Source organism: Monodon monoceros, unplaced genomic scaffold (genome assembly GCF_005190385.1).
Source record: "Monodon monoceros isolate NGI ecotype Baffin Bay Population unplaced genomic scaffold, NGI_Narwhal_1 Super_Scaffold_20, whole genome shotgun sequence".
Lineage (NCBI taxonomy): Eukaryota > Metazoa > Chordata > Mammalia > Artiodactyla > Monodontidae > Monodon > Monodon monoceros.
Genome location: NW_021703777.1, coordinates 23328574 through 23356280, shown reverse-complemented (window position 1 = coordinate 23356280; position 27707 = coordinate 23328574). Strand labels below are relative to the sequence as shown.

At 43.0% G+C, this 27707-nt stretch overlaps 1 protein-coding gene and 1 non-coding gene across 5 annotated transcripts in view; one reads left to right on the top strand and one right to left on the bottom strand.

Annotated features, from left to right (window-relative positions):
* The window catches only part of GAB1 (GRB2 associated binding protein 1), a 127341-nt gene extending 112505 nt beyond the window's left edge, over window positions 1–14836 (bottom strand). The window contains exon 1 of one of the 4 annotated variants that reach the window (XM_029235149.1): window positions 13973–14836. In XM_029235149.1, coding sequence (XP_029090982.1) covers window positions 13973–14044 — 72 coding nt within the window. In that variant the 5' untranslated portion in view covers window positions 14045–14836. The remainder of the gene's footprint in view (window positions 1–13972) is intronic. The other 3 variants (XM_029235146.1, XM_029235150.1, XM_029235148.1) reach the window with 3 other exon arrangements.
* Window positions 14837–24781: 9945 nt separating this feature from the next.
* Window positions 24782–24854, top strand: TRNAK-UUU. Its single transcript has one exon. It is a non-coding gene; the product is annotated as a tRNA-Lys (tRNA).
* Window positions 24855–27707: the final 2853 nt, after the last annotated feature.

The window sequence follows — 27707 nt, the reverse complement described above, 5'->3', positions numbered from 1 at the left end:
TCTCTCTCTCTCTCTCTTGCTCTCGTTCTTTAAAACGGACTTTAAAATCAAAGTTTAGGTTCAAAGAAACAGATTAGAATATATACATTACATACAGGGAGAGAAAGAGAGACAGACAGGCAGGCAGACAGAAATTTGAAAACAGAACTTCTTTAGTCATGTATAACTATTTTGGTGCTCTGTTACAAACCAACCACATCCCAACTAACCAAAACTTAGGGCAAACTAGACATGTACTCTAAAGACAGTGGGAAAAAAATATCTGAAATTAGAACTATTCCAGGAAACCTGGACTGTATTTTAATAATAGGCTTTCAGATCCCATAACCAGAATAACCAGAACTTCTGGTTACGGCACGCGGGCCTCTCACTGCTGTGGCCTCTCCCGTTGCGGAGCACAGGCTCCGGACGCGCAGGCTCAGCGGCCACGGCTCACGGGCCCAGCCGCTCCGCGGCATGTGGGATCTTCCCGGACCGGGGCACGAACCCGTGTCCCCTGCATCGGCAGGCGGACTCTCAACCACTGCGCCACCAGGGAAGCCCAATCCTCTTCATCTTTAAGCCATTCATAAAGCTCTCGATTCACGAATGCGCGTTCTTTTTCAAATCTACACCTGCACAGTACCTTCCTTGATTTCATCACATCTTTGAGCTTCTTGGCGATGGTTAGGTACTTTCTCATGTTCTTACCTTTCTAAAAATTCCCTTTCACTTTTGTCATCCTCTAAATATGTCCCCTTTAGGGGAAACTTTGATCTAAATCACATATTTTTTAAAGGATCACTGCATATTTCCCTTATCTCACAGAAAAGAGGCTGAAGTTACTTTCTGAGTTTTGGTTCTTGCCTTCCTATCCCACTCTCTATACACATTTACTTCTACTGGATTTTCTTCCTTTTCCCATGTTTCCTCCATGCTAACTCAGCACTTATCCAAGTGTAAGGTAAGGACCACCTACATCAGAATCACCAGGGATTTGAGAGTTAGAAAATGCAGTTTTCTGGACCTCTACCGATATTTACTAAAAATTTCAGAAAGGGCAAAGGCTCCAGAATGTTCATTTCAGAAGTTACCCAGGTGATTTGTATGCACATTAAAGTTTGAGGTCCACTGCCCCAAACCCTTGATTCTTCCTTCACCAAAGGACACAGGGACTCCACCGAACTATTACATGAACAAGTGCCATCAGAGCATCTGAGAAGAGAGGGCAGCATGGCAGTTCTGTTCACCTTCCTTTTGAAATACAGATAGAGGAGCTAACAAAGTTTGGAGACTGAGCTGACTGTGAGACACCAGCACAAATGCAGACTCAGCCCTGCTCCATGGCTGCTGCCAATTACAGTAGCCAGACCTGCAAGAGGACTGATTACATGTAATTTATAAAAAGTAAACAAGCTGAGCAGCTTGTGAACAATGAGTGGTGATATTCAAGCCAAGAGGTAATAAAAAGCATGAATAAATGACTCAGCATCCCCCTCCCCACCCAGACAACAATTGGCTGTACTCCAGCTAGGATTAGCATGGGGGAAAAAAAAAAGAGAGTATTTGGGGCAATGATTTAAATGATAACAGACCATTTACCATTGGAGAGAGATTTCTGTCTCTTGCAGAAACCCTTGTGACAGGGGTGCATGGCCCCAACCTCTGGGGTTCAAAAGCTCAGGCATCTAAATGACTTTTTCTCAACCTTATTGAAGCCAGAAAAGGAAATGCCTGGGTCCAAGGCTGCAACACAGTCCTGTACCTGAATTATGGCTTTTAAAGGAAACACAGGGAAATAAACCAAATGAATAATACAGCTGTAGGAACCAAGCTTTATGAAGGATTCCTCTACCTGAGGGTTTCCCAACTTCTGCCCTATTGATATTTGGGGCTGGGTCATTCTTGGTTGCAAAGGCTGTCCCGTGCATTGTAGGATGTTTAGCAGCATCCCTGCCTCCACCCACCAGCTGCCAGTAGCACCCCCAGTGGCGACAACCAAAAAACATCTCCAGACATTGTTAAATGTCTCTGGCAGGGGCAAAATCACCTTCCCACTTCCACTAAAAACCACTGCTGTACACGGACACATCACGAAGAAACGTTCGTATTAGTGAATTAGCTCGAGGAACATATTTTTGACATCATAAAGATCTCATGATTTTTGCTTTTAAATATACATATATATACGTCTCTTAAGTCTGTGATCCTACTTTTTAAAATATATTTTTCCGATACCAGGGGCTACAATACACAATCTTAATACGGTTTCAGGGAGCTATTCAAGCCACTACAAACGTGCCACGTAAGGAAATAACTAGTGGGCTCCTTGCCTTTCCGAGTCACAATCAATAAGCTGTCAACTTTATCACCGAAGGATTCATGTCCACTTGACACAGCCAAGGTGTCCATCAGGTACAGGCCACCAAGTGCTAGAGCCCGTAAAACTTTCAGGAGCCCACAAAAAGTGTCTTCATATGAATTTCATTTAAAATCAGAATAAAATATGAACATAATAAGGATAATAACTATCTCATAATAAATCCAGCTTGGAATATATTCATCTATCTGGACACAGTTGCAAAATATAATTTTTATTCTTTTTTTTGTTAGAGAAAGGGAGCCCTTCAAGGCAAAAGTACTGGGGGCTCGTGAAAAATCACAATGAGCCCCAGCATCAAAAGGGGGAACAAGAAATTAAACAAACAAGTGCAATCCGGTGCAATGGGCACTGTCCTGGGGGAATGGCCGAGCATCGAAGGGGAACAAAACAGATGCTCTTGGCCCGCTGGGTCTGCATGGGTGAGTGATAGTGGTGGCGGGAGCTCGAGGGAGGCTCCCGGGGTAGCCTTGGTGTGGAGGCAGAGAGAGGAGGGCCAGGAATCCCTGGAGGAGAGAAGCGCACAGGCCAAGGCCAGAGTGAGGGATCACAAAGCCAATTCAGGACCTGAAAGCTCAGTACAGCTGAAGCAGAGCGCGTGAGTGCGAAGGAGGTACCTGCACGGGCCACATCACAGGGAACCCTGCAAGCCAAGAGAAGGGGTTTGGGCATTCCTCAGAGCAAAGGAACCCTGTGGAACAGCCTCAAACTGGAGCCTGGGACGATCAGATCTGGGTTTCAGAAAGGCCATGCTGGCTGCCTTGATGAAGCTGGTTTGGAGGGACGCAAGGATGGGGACAGGGAGATGAACTAGCGATTGCAGAAATCCGGCAGAAAGGCAAAGGCAGCTTAGGCAACACAGCGGTCAGGAAGTCAAGAGATCTCTGGAAGGTAAAGCTGACAGGATTTGGTCACTGGATGTGGAGAAGGAGAAGAGAACAAAGAAAACCCTCTGGCTTAAGCCACTGGGAAAGGGATGGTGGCGTGACTGACTGAGAGAGGGAACAGTGAGAGGACGGGGTTTAGGGAGAGGATGGTAAGCCCTGCTGTGGGCATGCGGACTCTCCGTTGCTGTGGGGATCTAAGCAGTTAAGAGATCTACTAACCAGTTAGAGCCAAAGATGTGGAGTGACAAATGGGCTGAAATGGTGTCTTCAGATCATCAGCATATAATTCAGGGGCATTTCACTGGGCTTTATGATCCACAGATGGGCTTTAAAAGTTAGGAAGCGTGCAAGGGGATAAGGTTTGTGTGTAAGTTTGTAAGAATTCTGTGGACACTACTATATATAAAATAGATAACCAGCAAGGACCTACTGTATAGCAGAGGGAACTATACTCAATATCTTGTAATAACCTACAATGGAAGAGAATCTGAAAAAGAATATATAACTGAATCACTCTGCTGTACACCTGAAACTAACAAAACTGTAAATCAACTAACAACCAGCATGATGTGGGCACTGGCCAAGCAGGGGGGAAAAAAAAAAAAAGAATTCTATGGAAATGGAGAACATGGAGCTTTTATCAAATTTTCAAAAAAGTTCATGAACGCCCAATGGATGAAGAACTACTAATGGTGTGACATGGGAGTCGAGAGCATCCAGGGCTAGCCAGCACTAGAACACTTAGGAACTCCAACACTTCCAGAAACCAGAGCCTGGTATCAGGAAGGCACAGGGAAGAACATATTTTGAGAAAATGGACTGGTTATCTCCAACGATGTAGTCAAGAGTTTCATGAAAAATAAAAACTAAAAAGTTCAGATCTAGTTCTGCTAGATTGGGCAACCATCTGGGATCTTAGTGGGAGCCGGGTTAGGTAAGGATGGTGGAAGAGGACCCGGGCTGTATTCCACTCTGAGATGAGCAGCAGGTGAGGAAGAGGGGGCCGCCAGGTGGACACAACCCACCCACGAGTCTGGCTGGAAAAGGGAGCAATACAAAGAGTCTCGCTCCAGCCCCATCTTTGAAAATTGAATCCATCTTTTTTTTTTTTTTTTTTTTTTTGCGGTACGCGGGCCTCTCACTGTTGTAGCCTCTCCCGTTGCGGAGCACAGGCTCCGGATGCGCAGGCTCAGCGGCCATGGCTCACAGGCCCAGCCGCTGCGCGGCATGTGGGATCTTCCCGGACCGGGGCACGAACCCGTGTCCCCTGCATCGGCAGGCGGACTCTCAACCACTGCGCCACCAGGGAAGCCCTGAATCCATCTTTTAAGGTCCTGGTGAAATCTCTCTTCATGAAACCTTCCCGGAATCCCTGAATTCACCTCCCTCGGCTGAATTCTTCTAAAGCCTGGCCTCACACATCACTGATCACAACACAATTTGCAGTACTGAGTGCCTCCTATGTCCCTAGTAGCATATAAACTCCTGAAAGGTAGACGCAGTGCCCTCTTGGGCCTCTTCTGAATTCTTTGCAATGCCTTGTTCTCAGCGGGCATCCCCTCAAGGACTGCAGGGTCTGACCTGAGAAGTAAGAGATCTGGCCCTGCCAGAACAGCTGGTTAACTTGTATGACCTCGGACAAATCAATTAAGTCTCTCGGAGGCTATTTATTTTCATTCCCTGTAAAAAGAGGAGGTTGGACTCTCTACTAGGGAAGAAGGAGATAAGTATAATTGGGAGAGATATTTGATATAGCTATTGTTTTTGTAATGCAAATCATAGAAAATAAAACTGGATGAAAAGCCATGGGAAACTCAAACAATACGTGATAGAGAAATGGGTTAGAAGAGGTTGAGAAACATTGAACTAGATGATTTATCATTTTAGGCTTAAAATTCAACAAGTATTTGGTCACGCTACTCAAGAGATTGTGCCAGGTACCACTCTGTGCATTTCAGACGCAGAGAACAAACGCCGTCTTTGTTCTCTGGAAATTAATAACCTATTACAAACACCAAAGAATGATAAATGAAGCCATAATTTTCTTTGTAAATAGATCATGTGTACACGCTTTCTACTGTGTATACTGTGGGTCATTAGGAAAATCATCTAGAAAGATATGTTAAAACGAAAAATATACCAGGCATGCTTTTCCTGTTTTGACTCTTCCACTGCTTAAATGAAGAGAAAGAAAAAAGAAGAGAAAGAAAAAAGAACTACAGCATCAGTTTAATTTTGTGCACTTTTCTTCAGAGATAAATGACCTAGATACCCTGTGAAGATTACTCAGAAGGCTTTGGTTTTATGTAACAGCACCACCAGGAACAAATTAACTGCCCAAATATTTCGCATTCTTCCTAGCTCAGTATTTCCTTTTACCTTTTTCCAACACTTCAAACATTTAAATCTGAAATTGTCGGGGAGAACTTGTAAAATCCAATCCTCCTACACAACTCTGGGGTCAATTATAACTTTGCCAGAGGGTAGGGGCTTCATACGATGCTTCCCTAACCCGGTGGGGTGAGCCTTCCTCACCAAGTTCTACTTGACGCCACTGGAATTCGCAGCACTGGAGGTAGCATTTTACCAAGTGTTTCTCTTCCAAGTGACAAAGATGAAAGCACTTCTTTCCCGCAAATCAAGTGGTCATCCCTCCAATCAGAAGCACCTTCCTCTTGGCTACGATGACCCTAGCCAAGGCACCGATGGAAATGTGTGATGGACTGGAGTTGACAAAGCACACCAGGTACTTAATTCTTTAACCAGGTAGTCATTTCAGGGAGGAGTCCTGCTAGTCAGAAAGTGCCCTGACCGCATTTCCCAATACAGTAGTAACTAAAAACTGCATTTCAGGAGAGAAAAACAATCTACCTGCTGGGTAGAACATTATGATTCCTAGTCTTGATTACTACATAACAGGACATAAATAACTCCCCCTTTTTTAGAGAAAAGGTGAAAGACTGTGTGTGTAAGGATTTTGACATGAATACTTTGTGATGTCGGTAGTGAGGCTTCTACTACAGAGGAAGAAGTGGAAAACAAGGGGAAAAGGGGAAAAGGGCAAGTGGGTAGGGATTCCTGGGGGGAAAGAGTGCTTTTTACCTCTCTCCCACTTAAAAAAGTTAGCAGATAAAATTTTATAGCAACTGGCTAACCGATGTATTAAATACAATAAATATTTAATACAAAATATCAATTACCAAATATTAACTACAGTAAAAACGACAGAAATAGATTGAGTTCTCAATCCCCTGATGCTACCGTCCTGCATATTTTATTTCATAAAAGCAAAAGAGCCTCTTAACTAAAATATTTACCTGCTTATTTCACATAAAACTGCTAAATATCTCTAGGCAATAATGACAAATATTCAATTCAACCAAGCAACACGAAGTCAGTTACAAACCCTTACTGTTAATTAACATTTTTTCCCCTCTTCAGACCAGAGGATGAAAAGTAAAATGAAATTTTAATGTTTTCTTTTTCCATGTGTGATATTCTTAAAGAAGAACCATATGTAAAACTTTTCAAAAAAAATTAAACGACACGAGTTAAAACAAAGGAAAATAAATAAAAAAGGGAAAAGAAAAACAATGAGCAGGATAGTTAAAAGCAAAGTTTGGTATTTTTCTTCCTTTAAAAAAAAAAATGACCTAAGATTTCTACATTGAAGAGAAATGTTTGGACTCTTGGTATATTGTTTTTAATTCATGGAACAATGTAGCCATTTGTTTTTTTTCCTTTTAGGACACTGCTGTTGTTGTTGTTGGTTTTTTTTTTTTGAACACATGGGGAATTACCTAGGCCAAGTATGAATTCAAAGAAAAAAGCTGGGAGAAAAAAAACACACCACCATATGAAAAACTTGTGGTAAATTTGGGATTCTTTCCAGTGTATAAAAGTAAAAGAAAGCTCAGTTTAGAAATATGAAAAAAATTTCTGAAATACACAGAAAGGAAAGAACAGTTAAATAGTAGGAAAAAAAATTAAGATCACTCACATTTCCCCTTCTAGAAGCTCTATTTCTTTGCGACTTACATCTTCACATGCAGTTTGCATATAGTAGCTCTGCTAAAAACAACCACATGGAAAATTTTTGTTCCAGATAACACTGCAGGACAGGGCTTGGCAGCTACAAGCTGTAATCAGAATGCTTCAAGGGCTAATGTAACCCAGATAACGACCAAGCATGCATTTCTGTGCAGAGTCTTAACTATTTTTTTTTTTATAAAGCAGGCTGTGGGAGGGTCAGAAGCTGCTGGGTTCTACTTTATACACATTCAGCAATGAGCATTTTTCTCTTCAGTTAGGGAGCATTTTGCTCCTACGAATAAAAGAATTGCTTAAAATATAAAAGATTCTTTTCCAGTTAAGGCATTCTTGTAGGATTTGAGGTGCTCACACAGACAAGCCTGGAACGGTCGAATCTTCCAAGTTCCTAAAATGACTTTTCCCAGTAATTCCACAGGGCTGCATCGCCATCTCCAATTCATTAAGGCTCCCCCAGCCATTGAGTTGGCAAATGAAGAGGCTACACATTTAAGGGCCGTGGAAATCCATGGTACAATGAGCCACTTTCGCCCAGGAGTCATCTAAAGAAGAAAAGAATGCTGATTTTATTTGTTCCTGTAGCTGAAGAGAGGGAGCAGACAGGGACCTGGGTCTTGCTAAGTTTCCTGTACTTAGTCGACTGAGATAAAGAGTCACAGAAGTGCTGTGCCTTCAATCCAAGTTCAAGTGGCAAATTCAGATGGAACTCTAACTTGGGGGGAAGTGAGCCACCATGTTAATGCAAGGAATGTGAAATGGGAGAAACCCTTCCATCAACAGTCAGGAGGGGTTTAATGTGATCCATTGGTGTTATTCTCTTTCCTCCAGCACTGGCTGGCACTCACACAGCTGGGCTAAGATGGCTTCCAAAGTCCAAAATAAGACGCTAGCCCAAGGCAGCCCCTGCCCTCCTGCTGGAGCTCAGAAGCAAATGAATCAAAGGCTCTTTTATTCTCCCTCCTACCAGAACATGCTCCCTCTCTGTTGTCAACTAAATGCTTGCCAGAATGAATTATTTAGTTCCAAACAGACATAAAGAAATCTTAAATAACACATGTCCCTTGGAATTTTAATAAGTTCAGGTGACCGGACAAGTGGGGTTGTTTGGTTTGTTGTCTAGCCTGGGACAGAAAATTCACTTGTGGTCAGGATCCCATCAAGAGCATTAGGTCATGGCAGAAACTGAAACTTCTCAAACTGCAAGTTACAGCTGACATCCAAATTCCATTCATGAAACGGAGCTGTTCTGTTCTTTTCGCGGGGATGTCTGAACTCAACACAAAGTCCCCGTTCTTCCTTGAAAACCAGGCTGCCCTTCTGATTTTTTTATTTCTGTCAGAAGCACCTGGATTCTTCCAAGAATAGAGCCTGAAATTCACCTGTGAAGTCTTCACTGGCTGCCCCCCCCCTCCCCTCTAGTCTGAGCTCTTAAGCAATTACTGTCTGTATCAACCACTTGGCAATTCATCATATACAGCCTTACAAACATAGCTCTTGTAAAACGATTTAAAGGAACATGCATTTACAGCTTGTCTTGGGGAACAGATTAGAAACTCCTTATGGGAAGGGAGTGGGCCTTTCCCTCCACGGTATTCAACACGTGGCGCATTTACAAAAGCTCCAGAGATACCTGTTTATTGATTCAGTCAACAGATACCTGGTGAGCTTCCACTCTGTATCAGACACAGCAGCACAGGCACTCGGCAGCCCTGGGCTCAGTGAGCCTGCATTCTGTTAAGGGAGGCGCCGAAGGGTCCCCAAAGAATTCTGCTTCTGTAGTTCTAATATATTCACTAGGCTATTTAAGATGAACAAGAAATGAAGATTTATTTCCCCCCCATCTGCCCCTCCCTGCCAAGGAAAAGTCTGAGAAGAGGAATGTTAGAGGGCAAGAGAGCTTAGAATGTAGATGTGTTGCCCACCACGTCCCCATTTTACAGATAAGGAAACTGAGGATCAGAAGGCTCCAAAGATCACGTGAATAGTGGCAAAGCCCAGGTGAATTCTGGGTCCTGACACTCAGTTCACGGTTCCTTCCACCATGGCCCAATTTACCTAAAACACTTCAAAAATAAAGTGGTAATCCACCTGCTACGATGTTCCTTCTCTTGTGTTAGTCTCCGTAAGAAAATTAGCAGTGCCGGCAGTTAATCACCTCTTAAATGTCCTCAACCTGCAAATCATCAAGACCTTAGCTACGTATTTTTTATGTCAACTCCAAACTATGGAATCTTACTTAGGCTTAAAAGTGCCTTGTCACTTTATTTCTTTCATATTCTTTAAGCAGACTCATTATGGCAAAATACACTGAAATAACCAGTTCACCTGTCAACCAGATTATCCAAGTATAAATTCTTGCCATGTTTTCGTATTTGTTCAAAGATGATCAATTAAAAAAAATTAAAAACAGCAGAATTCTAAAACTACCCTCCAAGCTGATACACCTTCTTAGTAGTAATTTTGAATCCCAAAAGACAACAATCAGATTTAGGGATTCAGCAACTCATATCACTAAGCCCAGGCACAACAAAAGAATTAACTATCATTAACTTTCATAAAGACAATGTACTTGCTAGTTGATGATCTTTCTTAGTAGAAACAATGTTCCTGCCTCATTGGAGAAGGTAAAAAGAAAACATTCGAAATTTGAATGGTATGTTCACTAATGGGAGAATTGCAGGAAAAAAATTTCCTTGAACAGAATAATTATGCTCCTTCAGTCACTGTAAGCAAAAGCTTCAGAATCTGTTGGCTACTGGGAATTGCCAAAAAAGGGCAGGAAAAGCTTCCAAACATCCCAGCCCTCTTTGTTGTAGTGACACTATGGAACAGGGACTCAAGCCCAGCTCCTGGGTTGTCCTTGAACCAAGGAGATGCTGTTATTTTGCCTTCCCCATGCCTCTCTCCTCCATGTAAGATGTCAGGTGCCCACCCAGAGGAAGATGCTATTTCTGTTTCTAAGTCCATTCCCAGAACCACAAGTTCAGACAAAAAACATCCTATAAGCTGACAGCTGAAGAGCAGAGCCCAAGCTGGGTGCAGATTACACACCCAAGAACTGGCTGAGGTTTTGCTCCCCAGCTGGCTGGCAGCTAGCAGGCCACCCTGCCCTGGTCCAGAAGCAAGTTCTCCTGCTGAGATCGCACACCGGCCCAAGGCAGACATCTGGGCCATGGAGGAGCCCAAACTTGGTGTCTTGGCTTGAGGCAGGCCATAGGGAAGCTCCCCCCTGCAGAGACAGGGAGACAGCCTGCTGGCTTGGAGCAATCCTTTGTTTTCAAGACTTACCTTTTATCTCAGCTAAAATTTCAAATCCTGATGAAAATTCTACCATTATTTCAAATGGCTGATTTGTCTTTAAACAGCCCTTTAAACATCTGAGCGCTGCCGTTGAGTGCATACTACCAAGAGTCTACTTGGTTTCTATAACCCTAGTGACATCGATCTGTATGTGATTCTACTCAGGTCCTTAACAGAGTGAAAAATCAGCTGTTTAATATATAACACAGGATGAAAACAGCAACACAGTAGTAGCAAAACTGAGAGAAAGCAGAAAAATCTTCACCTCCATATTAAGTGGACTTCTAAAAATTCTCAGAGGATGGAACACATACAAGAGGTTCTTACCCTTTTGCAAACAAATATAGAAAAAATTAAAGAGGCAAAAAGGCTGGAGAATCCGCTCGCTAGTCTGTCTTAACTGTCTTTTATGCCACTTCCACTCTCTTTAGGAAATTCAAGAAAAGCTTCCATATCTGAGGAACATACTAATATAAAAAAACAATGCTGTTGACTATAAAAAAGCAAACATAGAATGGAGTTGTAAATGGAATGCATGGGGGCCATACCTTGAGATGACTTTGAAGATAAAACTAAAACAATTTTTTGTCACTTAAAAGCCCTGATGGATCATCTTAATCAATGCTTGGACTACCCTATAAATACTGTAAACAGCGAGACAACTGTCAAAGTTCTCTGGCCAAATGTTCCCCAACAAAATCAATGTTCAAACTCCCTGAAGTTTCATTTAACAATTACAGTACCAGGCATCCAAGATATCTTATCACAGTGAATCTGTTCATTCAAAACCATTATCAAGCAACATTTTGCCTACTGGGTGGCCAACAATGTTTCCTTTCATCCAGAAAATAAAGATTCTACATGAAAACCAAACCAGCACAGGAGATGCATGTATATATGCCAATGTCTTTAAGGGGCAAAGCTGCTTTAGCCAAAACTGTCTGAATTGGATGCCAAGCCAAAGAGCAATCATCTGGGAATGTCAAAATCTGGGCAACCGACTTGACAGTGCAAATATAAGACAAGACTCATTTTAACTTGTAAGTCTCCAGTCACCCTCTTGGACCCCTCAATTCTGGTGGCCACCCTGCCCACTTTCTTCCTGGGCTGTCTCTATGTACTTCACTGGTGTGGAAAGAAAACCCCAGTGCCCAGCCAGACAAAGAAAAGCCCGCCTCCCTCCGCTGTTAGGCATATTCTCCCCTCAGCTGACAACAATTTAGGGAGCCCATTGTCTCCCTGAAGTATTCCTGTGGTTTCAGTCTACAAGAAGCTTGTTCCTCAAAACATCTATGCAATACCCATAGTGATCCACTTGGGCACACAATCAGAAACCATGTGGCGTTGCTAGCTACCTTTTGTGCACACATGCTTGTCTTGTGTTTCTTCAGCACTGCACCTCTGATGCGCAGCCCGCCCCTTCCTTGCATGCTCAACCAATATCCATAGACTCATAGAAAGTTACAACTTGAAAGGCTGTTTACAGCTGACCCGCCTGAGTGCCGCTTGAAATCAACTAGATGACTCATTAACCTTTTAAAGGCCAGTCAGGCAGGCAGATCTGTGTTCAAACCCTGCCTCTGGCACACTCTGGTTATGTAGACTGTGTTCTCATCTGTTAAACAGATAGATAATACCCGCCTCATAAAACTGTTGTAACGATCAAATGAAATAATTTTTTTTTAATTCAGATTTTCCATTTTCTTGGTCCTTGTTAAGACATAATCTTTGGGGCTGATTTTCTTCTTGGTTTGTATTACATTAAATTGCAAGCCCAAGAGGCAAGTCTTTTTTCCTACTGTATTTTTTAATCTTATGGTCCCTAGTCCAGTGCGGGGCATCTTTTGACAGAGCCATAAACCAATCATGTGAAAGAAAGCATTAAACCTCTATTACCACTACCTATTTCAGCTAATGTAGTGTTCTTCAGTTCCCCCAAGGACCCAATCATTTCCTAAACAGCGCCTTCTCAAAACAAATACATCTATCAATCCACTCCCTCTTCCCACACACATACAACCTCCTCTTCAGAACTCAGAGCTGAAAACACTGCCTCTCCCCAATTTTTGTATTAAAGTCAGCAAATTTACCAGAATATTCAGTCAAAGTGTGATAGGTGGAGAGACAGGATTTGGAAGGATTCAAAAAAATCTCTGGAGAACTTTCTTAGGATTTGTGGCATCAAATCCTTAAATAAGAATTACTTGCCTATAACAAATTCTGGCAGAAAGTAAACCAGAAACTCACCGGTTAGTTGTCGGTGAAGTTAAATATTGCACTTCACTCCGTTCTATGCAAGCAAACAGTGACTAATAGGATTACCTCGAGCTCTCACTCTGGATGTAGATACCCTTCCACAAGAAACAGGTTCCATTATTAGTGTCGGCCCCCTGGTAGTAAATTTATATTTAAGGGGGCATACATTTTGTTTTCGAGACATACTTTACTAGAAAAATATTTGCGTCATATGCCAGGGCGAAGGTGTCATTTCTGTCTTTTGCAGGGGGCAGCAACAAAGAGCCAATGGGGGAGAAGGGATAAGATCGCAGACCCCCCCCCCGAAGAGGACACAGATTTCCACCTAAGCAAGGTTGGTTCTTTCAAGGAATAGCTTCCTTAACAGCTAAAACGGTTTAACACATAATCAGCAGAAGCAATTCGGGTGGCCTGGGAAAGTACCGTAACACACAGAAATCCTGACTGGCCCCAGCTGTCCTCTCCTGCGGGGTTTGACAGCGTGTCCACGGCGCCCGAACACCAGCCACCAGGCTCCCCACAGCGCCCTCCTTTCGCAGCAAACTGCCAAGGCTCTCGGGCCAAACTCCAAGGTCCCTCGCTTCAAAACCGCGAAAATGTGAACCGTGCTAAGCAAACGGTAGGGCGCGTAATAACTTTTCTTTCCCGTGTGCGCGGACTGGAGATGCTCGGCTCTAAGGCCAACTTCCCAGGTCCCCCGCCCGCTTCCGGCAACCACCCCGAGGGGAAGGCGGGAGGGAGCGCGGACCAAATAGAGGGCTGATGAGTTCCAACACCTCCGTGGGTTTCCCACTGCGGGAAATTTACTATACAGCAGTCCCTAAGGATTCCCTGCAGATATAACGAAAGGAGAATGCTCTCCCCCTCGCCCCCGCTAAAAGGAACAATAAAAACATGCAGCCGGCGCTCAGCTGGCCATGCCGGGCCCTCCTACGGGCCGATGTCTGGAATCTGGAGGAAGAAAGGTGCCCGGCCAAGAGGAGGCCCGGGCGTGAGTGTCCAGCCTGGGTCCCCAGCCTGCCGGGGAAAGGACCCACGGGAAAAGGATGGGGACCAAGGGGAAGCAGCAGCCCGCGCGCGAGCCTCCCGGGAAGGGGAACGGCGGCCGAGCTCTACTTACATAACGCTTCAACTTTTTCTCCGGGGGTGACTTGCGGAGCCATCCGGAGCAGACCACTTCGCCGCCGCTCATGGTGCGCGCCTCTCCGGCTCCGGGCCGGGCGCGCTCCCGACACCGCCGACGCCGGACAGCCGCGCAGCGGCGGGGACCTAGCTCTCCCGCGGCGCACCCCGGGCGGACGGGCTCCGCGGCGCGCCGGCTCTCGGCCTCCGAGCTTCTTCCCCAGCAAGCAGGTCCGCGGACTTGAGTAGAAGCGGGCCGCGCCGCCGAGGCCGATACCTCGGGGCAGGGTCCGCGGCCGGGCCGAGGGCGCCCCGGCCTCCCTTCAGTGCGCCCGCCCAGCCGCCAGGCGCGCCGTCCCGCCGGCTGCCTCCTTCGCGCTCGGGCTCAACGGGACTCTGCCCCGGCGCGGAGACCAAGCCTCGGCCCCCTGCGCTCCGCCCCCTCGGGACGGGACCTCCCAGAGCGCTCTCTAGACAGACACGACGCTGCACGCGCGCACACACACACTCACACACACACACACACACACAATGCCCTGCGCGGTGCCCACTCCGGCTCGCCCGCTCTCGGTTTCGGTGCGCCCTGCGCGATCCTCTCCTTTCCCCTCCTCGCGGGAGGGTGGGTCACTTCCCCGCGGCACCCTGGCAGCCAGGAGGAAAGGGGAAGCCGCGAGGGTCCCGTGGACAGCGGGCGCAGGGCTGGTCCAGGGCCACGGAGGGAGCCGCCGGCTCGGCGTCGCTGGGCAGGGCAGAGGTCCCGCCGGAGGGTGGGTCCGCGCTTGCCGCCGCCGCGGGAGAGAGAGGGCGGAGGGCGGCGAAGGAAGGAGGCTCTCGGCTGCGGGGACAGAGCCCACCGTCCAGTCCCCTCGCGCTCCTCCCGCGCCGCCTCCCCCACCCCCGGGCGCGCGGCAGGTTCTGAGCGGCCTGGCCCCCGGCCCCGATCCCTCCCTCTCCCGGCCTCCCGGCTCCCTCTTCCTTTCCTCCTCCCCTTCCCACGTTCGGGCCGGCTGCGGTTTCTGCCCAGACTTTCTCTAACTCCGCCGGAGCGTTTCCAGCCAAAACAAGGGCCAGGGAGGAGGAGACGCACGGAGGGAGGGAGCGAGAGAGGGAGGGAGCGGGAGTCCGAGAGGCACCCTGGGATCTGTAGTTCGGAAAGCTGGAGAGGGGTCCTCGGCCGCCCGGCGGCCGTGGAGACTGGAGCCCCCGGCGGCCTGCTCGCCGGGGAAGGCGGCGAGGCCTCGGCGAGGGCGGTGCCGCCAGGGCTTGGGCTCCGGGCGGAGCGAGGAACCTTCGAATGTTCAAGTCTGGAGATTGCCATCTTGGCTCAGCCGAGTGTCAGTTCGGAGTTAGTACTGTGCACGAGATCAGGAGTTGGAGGGGGAGGGGCTGGGGTGTTTGTACTTGACAGCGCGCTAAAGCGAAACAGCCCGGAGGGAGACCGCGCGCCCTGGAGAGTCTGCGACCCCCGGATCCCTGCCCGCGAGTCTGAAGGGCAGGGACCAGCAGGGCGAGGACCCGGGGGAACGCGCTAAGGCGACCAGCCTGGAGCGGAGGGCAGAGGGGGACCCTTCCAGGCTTGTGTGGGCTGGTCCCCGGAGCAGCCTTGCCTGAGTGGTGTGGGAACGCTCAGCGGGGCCAAAGGATTTGGTTGAATCGATCTCTGGGACATTTTGAAGTCTCCCACTCCCTCCATTTGTTTCCAGTTTCTTCCACTTGACTTGGCATTTGTTTAAAATCTATCTTTGGGGTGTTGGACCAGAAAAGGGAAACTTACTGGATGTCTTAGCGCTATTTGCTTTCTTGCGTGTGCTTTACAATTATGATACGTGGTCCTGAGTTTAACACGATCCTGTAATAGAAATATCTTTTCCAGTTTATTTATGGAAAACAAAGCCCTCACACAAATTTTGGAAGATAATATAAATAATCAGATAAAAGTGCTAAAAATAGTAGGAGATAAGTGAACGTTTCTGGAAAAAATAACCTCAGGCCTTTTCTTGTTAATACAACATTCACTTTCAGGAGTTCCTCTGAGTTTGAAAAGCTTGTACAGTTGTAGGAAATTAGGTGCTGGGGTGGTGAGAACTGGAGGTCTCTGCACTCATGGAAGTGACATTTCTGTGGCTGCGCTGGATAGTAAACAGGGGTCAACACAAGTACAGATTGTGATAAATGTTGTGCCCTGGGGGAAATAAACACAGTAAATTAGAAGAATAACCAGGGTGGGACCAGGTCAGATAGGATGAGACAAGTCTTCCTTAAAGAGGCAGATAGCCAGAGATTTGAAAGTTGTTGTGAAGAAGAGAATCAGACTTGTTTTGTGAAGGATCAAAGGGATAACCATAAGGAGAATTGAGAGAGAAAAAACAAGCAAAGGGGGTTCATTGTTTTTCTTACATTTTAAGGCTTTTTAGAATACAAGTGAGTGTAATTTTTATGGCAGCTCATAAACCAAAGCAATTTTTATGTGAACTCAGGTTTTACCACAAGCGTGCAAATGAAAATAAATCACTGAATTCGTTTTCCACTTCTCCCACAGGCAGGGTGTCTGTACACTGAGTCAAAGTATTTATAATTAACATTGCTAAGACTAGTCCACTCTTTCATAGTTAACTGTTGGCTAGATAATTTACCACTTCCTCCACTCCTGTTATAAAGTCCTTTTTTTAAATCTCTCTGTCTGTCTCTTTTTCTTTTTTTTTGGCCACACCCATGTGGCATGCAGGATCTTAGTTCCCCAACCAGGGCTGGAACCCATGCCCCCTGCAGTGGAAGAGGAATTCTTGACTACTGGACAGACAGGGAAATCCCTAAAGTTCTTTCTTTTTTAAATTGAAGTATAGTTTATTTACAATTGTTGTTTTAGTTTCAGGTGTACGGTATAGTGATTCAGTGATACACATGTGTGTTTATGTATGTGTGTGTGTATATATATGTGTATATATATATATACATATATGCTTTTTCAGATTCTTTTTAATGGAAGACTGTAATACAGTCAGCCCTCCTTATCCCTGGGGAATGGGTTTCAGGACCCCTCCCCATACCAAAATCCTTTGCTGCTCAATTTCCTTGTATAAGATGGTGTAGTATTCACATCTTTATACTATAAATCATCTCTAATTACTTATAATACCTAATACAATGTAAATGCTATGTAAATTGTTGCTAGCATGCAGCAAATTCAAGTTTTGCTTTTTGGAACTTTCTGGATTTTTTCCGAGTATTTCCCATCCGAGGTTGGTTGGCTCCTCGGATGAGGAACCCAAGGATATGGAAGGACCGACTGTATACCCAGTAATCTTTTTCATTATTTCAAATAAGGGATTCAATGATCTCATTTCCATATAAGAAATCATTAAGTATTTTCCCTTATCTTCGACTATGTTGTTTGAGATTTATATTTCTAGAGATCAAATAAGTGAGGAGAGGTTGAAGATAGATATGTCTTCATGTATGTATGTTAGAAAGGAAATTGGCTTTATCTTTACATTATATGCCATTTTTAGATGATCTGTAAAATTACATTTTGTGTCCTTATATGTTAAAAGGTATGCTGGAAAACACTACTACACATCAGTATCTTAAATTTCATTCATACAACAAATATTTATGGAATGTCTTTGTATATACAAGTTCTTGAGGACCCAGGATATAATAGGGAGGTTAGCCAGACCTATTACCTCACTCCTTTATTCTAGAGAAGAACATTTTACTAGTCATTAGCCCCTTAACTTCTACAATACAGTTGATAAATGCTGTGAAGGAAAAACAAAGAGTCTTACCTGGGCATACAACTGGAGGCTCTACCCCCTGGGAGAAGGGTGGGTATGTGGGGAAAGACTTCCCTGAGGAACTGACTTTAAACTGAGATCCTCAGGATGAGTAGAAATGGCCTGGCCAAGCAGCAGAGAAGAGTATTCCAGACAACAGAGAAACTACGAGGTGTCTAAATCCTCAGGCTGGAAGAAACTCCGGAGGACCTGAATGAAGGCAGCAGGGAGACGAGTGAGAGGGACATTGGACTGGGTAAGGTGACAGAAGCAGACAAGGGACAGGTTGTGCTGAGGCCTGGAGATCTTCCTAGAGTTTAGACTTTTCCTCAAAGCAAGTGCCAATTGTCACCTCCCATGGCCTTCAAATCGCCTCAAACCATCACCCCTCCGTGGACTTTGTCATTCACCTCCAGCAGCCCACTCCAGCTACGCATCTTCCAACTTGATCTTTCAAGTTCTTCCTCTGTAATCTTCTTTCTTCTCCAACAGCTTTCTAGCCTGTTGACACCTCTGCTTTCGCATATCCCATCAGACCTCTCCGTCTTCACTTCCCCCCCTTATCCAGTTCGAATTTTGCGGTCCACATTTTTAATAACATGCTTCCCACTCACAAAACCCCAACACTGGGTGAACCTGACTGCACTTGCTTCTGCACCCAAACAGCCAAGCACTTTTGGAGAAAGTTACACAACAGAATCAGTGATGTCACTGTAAATTCATGTTCAGTGACCTCAAATAGATAGACCCTCAGCTCTCTGCAGGGGCAGATCTTGGTCTTCTGGAACCTGAATCATATACAGTTTGGGGAGTCATTTTAAAGGAAAAGAATATACAATTACAAATTAAAAATTACGATGAACATGAATCTAGAATGAGGAAATGAATAAGGAACAAATTACTGGCGCCTTTGAGATACAGATGCCTTTCTTCTGAGACCTCTATGATAATTTGCCAGAATCCTTACACGGATATGCTTTCTGAGTGCATCCTAACTTCCCCTCCCAACTAGGACACCCAACCTCTCCCAGCAGCTCCCTACTCTCCTGGGGACCTGTGCAGCCAGCTTCATTAGCTTTATGGATGTCTCTGGTACCTGGCAATCCCACTTCCTTTATCTGGACAGTGCATTATATTCTCTGCAAAAAGTTTTCTTTCTTTCTGTCTTTTTTTTTTTTTTTTTTTTGCGGTATGTGGGCCTCTCACTGATGTGGCCTCTCCCGTTGCGGAGCATAGGCTCCAGATGCGCAGGCTCAGCGGCCATGGCTCACAGGCCCAGCCGCTCCGCGGCATGTAGGATCTTTCTGGACTGGGGCACGAACCCGTGTCCCCTGCATCGGCAGGCGGACTCTCAACCACTGTGCCACCAGGGAAACCTCTGTCTTCTTTTTATTAAACAACAGCTTTATTGAGATATAATTCACCTACCATAAAATTCACATTTTTAAAGTATACAATTCAGTGATTTTAGTATATTCACAAAATTCTTCAACCTCACTGCTATCTAATTTCAGAATATTTCATCACCCCGAAAAGAAACCCCATTCCTCCTCCCCCTGCATCCCTAACAACCAGTAATCTTTCTGTTTCTATGGATTTGCCTCCTTTGGACATTTCATATGAATGGAATCATGCAACATGTGACCTTCTGTGACTGGTTCCTCTCAGCATAATGTTGTCAAGGTTTTTCCATTGTTGTAGCATGCATCAGTACTTCATTCCTTTATAATGTTAAACATTAAATGTTAAATACTATTGCATTATATGGATATTTCACATTTTTCTTATCCATTTATCAGATGATGGACATTTGGATTGTTTCTACTTTTTGGCTATTATGAATGATGCTTGCAATAGTTCTTAAACCAGCTTCAGATATCTCAAATGTCCAAACCCTCCATCAACCAAAGATCTTATAGTTTCATCAGAAAACCAAAGTGCTCAGATGGAAATTCCTTCAGCCACTAGCCATCAAACGTGCAAACCTACATACCATTTTCAGTCCTGCTACTCCCCCCTTCCCACAGCAAATGAAAGACATTGCTTTCCTGTTATGAGAGGTCAGTCCCTCCACTTATGCTTTGGATTTCATGCCATTGCATCTTTTCAAGAACATCACCCTATAAATGATCTCTCTATATCTAAATACTCTCTGTGTAATTGTATCACTGGTGTGTGTTGCAATAAAACTTTATTTTAAAAAACAAATAGTGGCACGTCCCTGGTGGTGCAGTGATTGGGAATCCTCCTGCCAATGCAGGAGACAAGGGTTTGAGCCCTGGGCTGGGAAGAGCCCACATTCCGTGGAGCAACTAAGCCCGTGCACCACAACTACTGAGCCTGCACTCTAGAGCCTGCAAGCCACAACTACTGAGCCCACGTGCCACAACTACTGAAGCCTGTGCACCTAGAACCCGTGCCCTGCACCAAGAGAAGCCACTGCAATGAGAAGCCTGTGCACCACAGCAAAGAGTAACCCCCACTTGCCACAACTAGAGAAAGCCCGTGCACAGCAATGAAGACCCAATGCAGCCAAAAATAAATTAAAAAATAAAAAAAAAACAAGTAGTGAGCCAGATTTAGCCAAAGGGCTGTAATTTGCCAAATTTTGTTTGATACCACCATGTTCTGATAGGGTGTACATTCACATACACTCACACGCATACACACCCAACTCTTTTAAACGGAAAGGAGCCATTACTATGATGCCTTTTCAAACAGCTATTGTGAGAGGAATCTTATATGAAATTGCTGATAACATGCAGGTACAGATTATTTAATTCTCCCTGAATGTTAGCACTGTTCCTCTGAATTAACTACCATAACATTAAAATGAAAGTTGGCTGCACTGTATTTGACAAAAGGATTGTAGGCAACAGACTACAGTTCTCTTCAGTTTTAACTGGAAACTGAGTTAAATTATCCATTCCATTTTAAATATACTTACATCTCTTAAGACAAAACAATGTAAAAAATCCTCTGCAACGTATATTGCCTTAAAAAAATATTTATTTATTTGGTTGTATCGGGTCTTAGTTGCGGCAGGCGGGCTCCCTAGTTGTGGCATGTGAACTGTTAGTTGCGGCATGTGTGTGGGATCCAGTTCCCAGACCAGGGATCGAACCCGGGCCCCTTGCTTTGAGAGCGTGGAGTCTTAACTACTGCATCACAGGGAATCCCTCTGTAGGTATTTTAGTCCCTGCACATTTAGTTTTGTTTTGTTTTGAACTTTATTTTATTTTTTATACAGCAAGTTCTTATTAGTTATCTATTTTATGCATATTAGTGTATATATGTCAATCCCAATCTCCCACCACTACCCGCCCCCCATATATTGCTTTTTAGCTACCTTTTTCTCGACCAGCTTTTCTCTCCTCTTTCACAGCCAGACTTCTGTTGAGTGTTGCTATAGTTTCTATCTCTTGTTCATCCTCCCTTACTCTTCAATCTGCTTCACCTTGGCTTCCATCCCACTTTCTCTCTTATATTTTCCAAGGTCATGACCCCCACGTCACTAAATCAGACGAGAATTTTCACGCCTTCCTAAAACTCTCAGAACCTTGGCCTCTGAGACATCACAGGTTTGAACCTTCCTATCTCCCTGCTCCACTCAGATTTCTTTGCAGGCTCTTCTTTTACTGGCCCTTGGCATTCTAAAGTCTAGCCCACCACTCTTCTCATCCTATACTTTCTCACGTGGGTGGTATTTGACACTTCACAAATTTTCATCCCCAGCCCAGTTCTCTCTTCTGAACCACCAACCTGTAAATATAACTGCCTTCTTTACATGCCACTTTGCTCTACAAAAATCAACCAAATCAGAATCATGATCTCATCCTCAACTCTCACCAAATCAACTCCAGTTTCTTTTTATTTCTCTTGGAGTCACTCTTTACATCTTCCTTTATTGTCTTCCATTACCAACCCACTACCAAATGTAGATGAGCTTGTCTATGGATTATTTTTCCATTCCATCCATTTCTGTACTACCACTTCTTTTCAAGCTACTTCCTCTCTCTCTTGGATTTTTGGTCATATGCTTAATGTATCTGCTTCCTTTTTCCCCTGCCCCATAGATTCTCCACTTTTCAGCCAGAGAAATAATTGTAAAGCACAAATATAATCACTTCAATGGCTGCCCATTGAGCATAGGGTAAAAACCAACATCCTTAATGTGGCCAACCGGATGTGAGTGGCCTCTCCCCTCCACAGGTGTCCATCCAGCCTCATCTGGACCACTTACCCATCTCCTTCTGTGCTCAATCACTCAGGCCTTCTTCCGGTTCCTCAAACACACCCTTTTTCCTTTCCCCTCCAGGGCCTCTATGTTCTCTCTGTTCCTGCACCTGGCATGCTGCTATCTCCCTTGTGTGACTTTCCTTTTGTTTTATTGGGGCTGGTTCATTCCTGCCCACTCTTCAGATCTCGGGTCACCCATCTCTCCCTCTGGAAAAGTTTCCTCAGACCTTGGTTGAGTCATATTCCCTACTCTACCCTCTTACTGTCCTGTTGTAAGAAATAGATATCATAGTTGTCGTTTTACATCGTTTGTGAGATTGTTTTATTGATGTTGACTGCTCTCACTAGGTAATGGACTCTGTGGAGGGAAAGGACCCTGTCTGTTTTGTTTATTCACTTTATTTGTACCCCTAACACCTACCAGGGTACCTGGCATGTAATCAGTTCTTAATGCATATTTGTGGAATGAATGAGTGAATGAATGAGTGAAGGGCTTTCCTCAGGTGGCTGATGACCCAGATGTTTGCTCGCTTCTGACATGGTAACAGGAGATAGTGCTGGAGTCGAGGTGTTTGGGTATTGCTACAGTCTGAACGTTTCTGTCCCATTAGAATCCTTACCCCCAGGTGGGGCTCCAGGGAGGTGATTAGGTCGTAAGGACAGAGCCCTAGTGAGTGAGGTTAATGACTCTGTAAAAGAGGCAGAGCTAGCTCCCTTCCCCCCTTCCACTAAGTGAGGGCACAGCAAGAAGGTGCCAACTATGAACCAGAAATTGGGCCCTTTCCAGACACCGAATCTGCTGGCACCTTGATACTGGCCTTCCTAGCCTCCAGAACTGTGAGAAATGAATTTCTGTTATTTATAAGCTACCCAGTTTATGGTTTTTTTGTTATAGCAGCCCAAATGGACTAACACAGGTAGGAATTGTCCCCTGAATAACCAGACTCCAAAAAGTGACAAACTGTGCTTTATATTATTATTGATACCTAAAGGTGAGATTGTTTTTCTTTTTAAAATTTTCCACTTATGTATATTTGATGATTTTCCTATAACAAAACTGTATTCCTTTAGTAATAGGAAATTCCAAGTTTTAAAAAACAGAAATGATGTAATATTTTCAAATTAATAAGTAACTTAAACCTAAACTTTATACATTGAAATTTTCACACATCTAAATATTTCTAAGGAAGTTGTGTTTAAATAATTTGGAATGAAAATATCCTTGAAACGTACAGATGGCCAACAAACACATGAAAAGATGCTCAATATCACTAATTATTAGAGAAATGCAGATCAAAACTACAATGAGGTATCACCTCACACCGGTCAGAATGGCCATCGTCAAAAAATCTACAAACAATAAATGCTGGAGAGGGTGTGGAGAAAAGGGAAACCTCTTACACTGTTGGTGAGAATATAAATTGATATAGCCACTATGGAGAACAGTATGGAGGTTCCTTAAAAAACTAAAAACAGAACTACCATATGACCCAGCAATCCCACTCCTGGGCATATACCCAGAGGAAACCATAACTCAAAAAGATACATGCACCCCAATGTTCATTGCAGCACTATTTACAATAGCTAGGACATAGAAGCAACCTAAATGTCCATCAACAGAGGAATGGATAAAGAAGATGTGGTACATATATACAATGGAATATTACTCAGCCATAAAAAGGAACGAAATTGGGTCATTTGTAGAGACATGGATGGACCTAGAGACTGTCATACAGAGTGAAGTAAGTCAGAAAGGGAAAAACAAATATCATATATTAACACATATATGTGGAATCTAGAAAAATGGTATAGATGATCTTATTTGCAAAGCAGAAATAGAAACAGACATAGAGAACAAACGTTTGGATGCCAAGGGGGAAGGGGGTGGTGGGATGAATTGAGAGATTGAGATTGACATATATGCACTACTATGTATATATAAAATAGATAATTAATGAGAACCTACTGTACAGCACAGGAAACTCTACTCGGTGCTCTGTGGTGACCTAAATGGGAAGGAAATCCAAAAAAGAGGGGATGTATGTATACGTACGGCTGATTCACTTTGCTGTACAGCAGAAACTGACACAGCAGTGTAAAGCAACTATACGCCAATAAAAAATAAATAAATAAAATCTATAACCCCACATATATATCATTAAAAGTTGCCAGCAATGCAAAGTATAAGATTTTGCAACTGCAATGAAAATATTTTGTAAGATATGTAAACTGGAGGCTCCACCAAGTTGCTCAAAAATTATTTGGCTAGAGGGTAAATACACCTTGTACATCATAATGAAAGTCTTAAAGGTAGAGGTGGAGATTAACACTTCAGGCTGTCTATAGCATGTTAATAAAATTCAGCATATTTTCTAAAAAAGAAACAAAAATATCCTTGGAATAAGGTTTATATAGATATAGTGAGAAGATGGTCTTTTGCAAAGGAATAAAATACTGTTTGTTTTTAGAATATTTCAGTTATAATTTATTAGGGGCTATGATAACTTTAAACAGATTATGCTAACATTGCCTGAATTGCATAATTTTGTTTCAAACCTGATATTTCAAAATTTAGGTTACTTATTGGGTAAAAGAGAGTTTTTATTTTGTAAAATGTAAACCAAAATCCCTTAGTAATTGTGACATTGAAACATTATATATAATAGTATTAGAGTTATTTAATATAATTACATTTACACAGTTCTTGTGTTCAAACTGTATTTTGGAGGAAAAACAATAGTCTACTAAGTTAAAACTTATGTATACTTAAGTTAAAGTAAGAAAAGCTAGGGAGCGCCTGGGTAGCTCAGCTGGGAGAGCATCAGACTTTTAATCTGAGGGCCCAGGGTTCAAGTCCCTGTCCAGGCACCAAGAATAAATAAATAAACAGAATAAAATTTATTAAAAAAAAAAAGGAAAGAAAAATGAACTCAATTTTCTTTTAAACTGAAAATTATGAAATGACTGCTTCAGATCAATGCTGTTTACCGACAGAGGTTAAAACCATATGTACAGAGAACCAAGAAATAGACCCACTCATGCATGCTCATTAAATGGATGACAAAGTTGACACTGCAGTACGGTGGGAAAATGATAGACTTTTCAGTAAGTGGTGCTGGGTCAATTGGATACTCATATGAAAAAAAAAAAAAAGAATCTTGATTTCTAGCTCACAACATATGCAAAAATCAATGCCAAATGGATTATAGATTTTAAAGTTAAAGTAAAAAACCCAGAACATTTCCAAACAAAAACACAGAGAAGTGTCTTCTTAACTTTGGGAAAGGTAAACAGACACAGAAAGCATTAACCCTAAAGTTTAAAAAGTAATATATAGGGTAACATTAAAATTGACAACGTCTCTTCATCAAAAATCATGTTCAAGAGAATACAAAAACAAGAGTGGAAGAAGATAGAGTTGAAGAAGATATTTTAATTCCTATATTGTCAAAGGGCTTGTAGTTGGAATATATAGATACTCCTAGAATCAATAAGAAGATGATAGGCAATCCAAGACTTCAGCTTTCAACCAAGATGGAGTGAAAGAGAATAGATTTGCCCACCTTACTGAAACAACTTTTTTAAAAAGGACAAAATATATGAAACACCCAAGGTAAAACAAACAAGGAGAGCACTGCTTGTTTACTGCCTTACTTTCTGGGTCACAGCACAGCGTGCCTGCAGTCCTCTCTGAATTGAGGAGATGGATCTGGGAATTCAGGGAGGCTAATGCAGTTAGAGGTCGCAGGACACTAGACCAGACAGGAAAGAGCTACACTGAGAGAGAGCTCTGGCCATCCCCACTCAGGTGGTCCCCTCATGTCTTCAGCTGAATCAGCAGATGAAGGTGAAGAAACTTACTGACACTAGGACAAGAATCACTGGAAAGAACTACAGGGAAAAATCACCAGGGAAGGGACTTCCCTGGTGGTGCAGTGGATAAGACTCCGTACTCCCAAATGCAGCAGGCCCAGGTTTGATCCCTGGTCAGGGAACTAGATCCCACATGCGTGCTGCAACTAAGAAGCCCGCTGGCCTCAACTAAGGAGCCCATGTGCTGCAACTAAGACCTGGTGTAACCAAATAAGTAAATAAATATATATATATATTTTTAAACTTATTAAAAAAAAACTAAAAAAAAAAAAATCACCAGGGAATCATTCAGGGTGGAAATAGCTCCTGTTCCAGAGCGAAAAACATCATAATTCACAAAGCACTGTAGGATTTTGTCTTAGTAGTGGGCAAAATTAAAAATTAGCCCTAGACTAAATGCTGCTGTGACTCTGCGTAAGAAAACTTAATAACAAGATCCCATAGGTTCAAACTTCTCCCAAGAAACTTAACTATGTCCTAAATCAGAGCTCAATATATTCATAGGAAAAAAAAAATGTCTAACACCAACTCATTTTCTATAATTCTACCCACAGTTTTCTCAATTTCCAACTTGTACCAGTATTTAATACTCTTTTAATCTGCTAAAAATATTAACTGACTGCTCTCCTAAATCTGAAGATTATATAGTTTTAGTATAAATATATATCACATATTTTTGTAAAATTTGACAAAACCTAATTAGCAGCCTTGTTTTAAGTCCATGCTTCTTCTACTGTTTATAAAATCTGATTTAATAATCAAAAATTCTTGATTTGACATTGATCAAAAATTACAAAGAAGCAGGTAAGTATGACTCACAATGAGGAGAAAAATCAACTGAAGCCAACTCAGAAATGATATAGATGGTAAAATTATTTGGCAAACAGAATAGTTGTTATAGCTATATCTCATATGTTCAATAAGCTAGAGGAATGACTTAACATGTTAAGTAGAGACATGGAAGATATTATAAAGACCTAAATCAAACTTCTAGAGATGAAAATTATAATGACTGACATGAAAAATGTACTACGTGCAATTAACGGCAGATTAGACATCACAGAAGAAAAGTTTAGTGAATTTAAACACATAGAAATATGAAACAGAGAGAGGAAAAAAAAAGATTGAAAAAATGCACAGAGCATCAGTGAAAATGGGGCCAGTTCTAATGGCTTATAGGCAAGTAATTGGAGTCTCCAAAGTGGGGAGCACAGAAAAATATTTGAAAAGATAATGGCCAAAAAATATTCAAATTTGTTGCAACTGTAAATCCATAGATTCAAGACACAGTATCACTCAGAGAAATTTAAAAAGACCTAAGTAAGATATACTGAGTTCATGAGTGGGAAGACAATATTATTAAGTTATCAGTTTTCTCCCAGAATGATCTGTAAATTTAACACAATACCAATCAATACCTCAGCAAGCTGGGTATTTTTTTCTTTGCAAAATTGATAAGCTGATTCTAAAATTCATATGGAAATGCAAAGTACCTAGAATAGCTAAAACAACTTTGAAAAAGAACAAAGTTAGAGAACTTATACTACTTGACTTCAAGACATATAAACCCACTGTAATAAAGACAGTGTAGTATTGGCATCAAGAGAGACAAATGTTTAAAAACTAAAAATAGAGTTACCATATGATCCAGTAATCCCACCACTGGGCATATATCCAGAAAAGACGGAAACTCTAATTCGAAAAGATATGCACCCCAATATTCATAGCAGCACTATTTACAATGGCCAAGACATGGAAGCAACCTAAATGTCCATTGAGAGATGAATGGATAAAGAAGATGTGATATATATATATATATATATATATATATATATATATATATATATA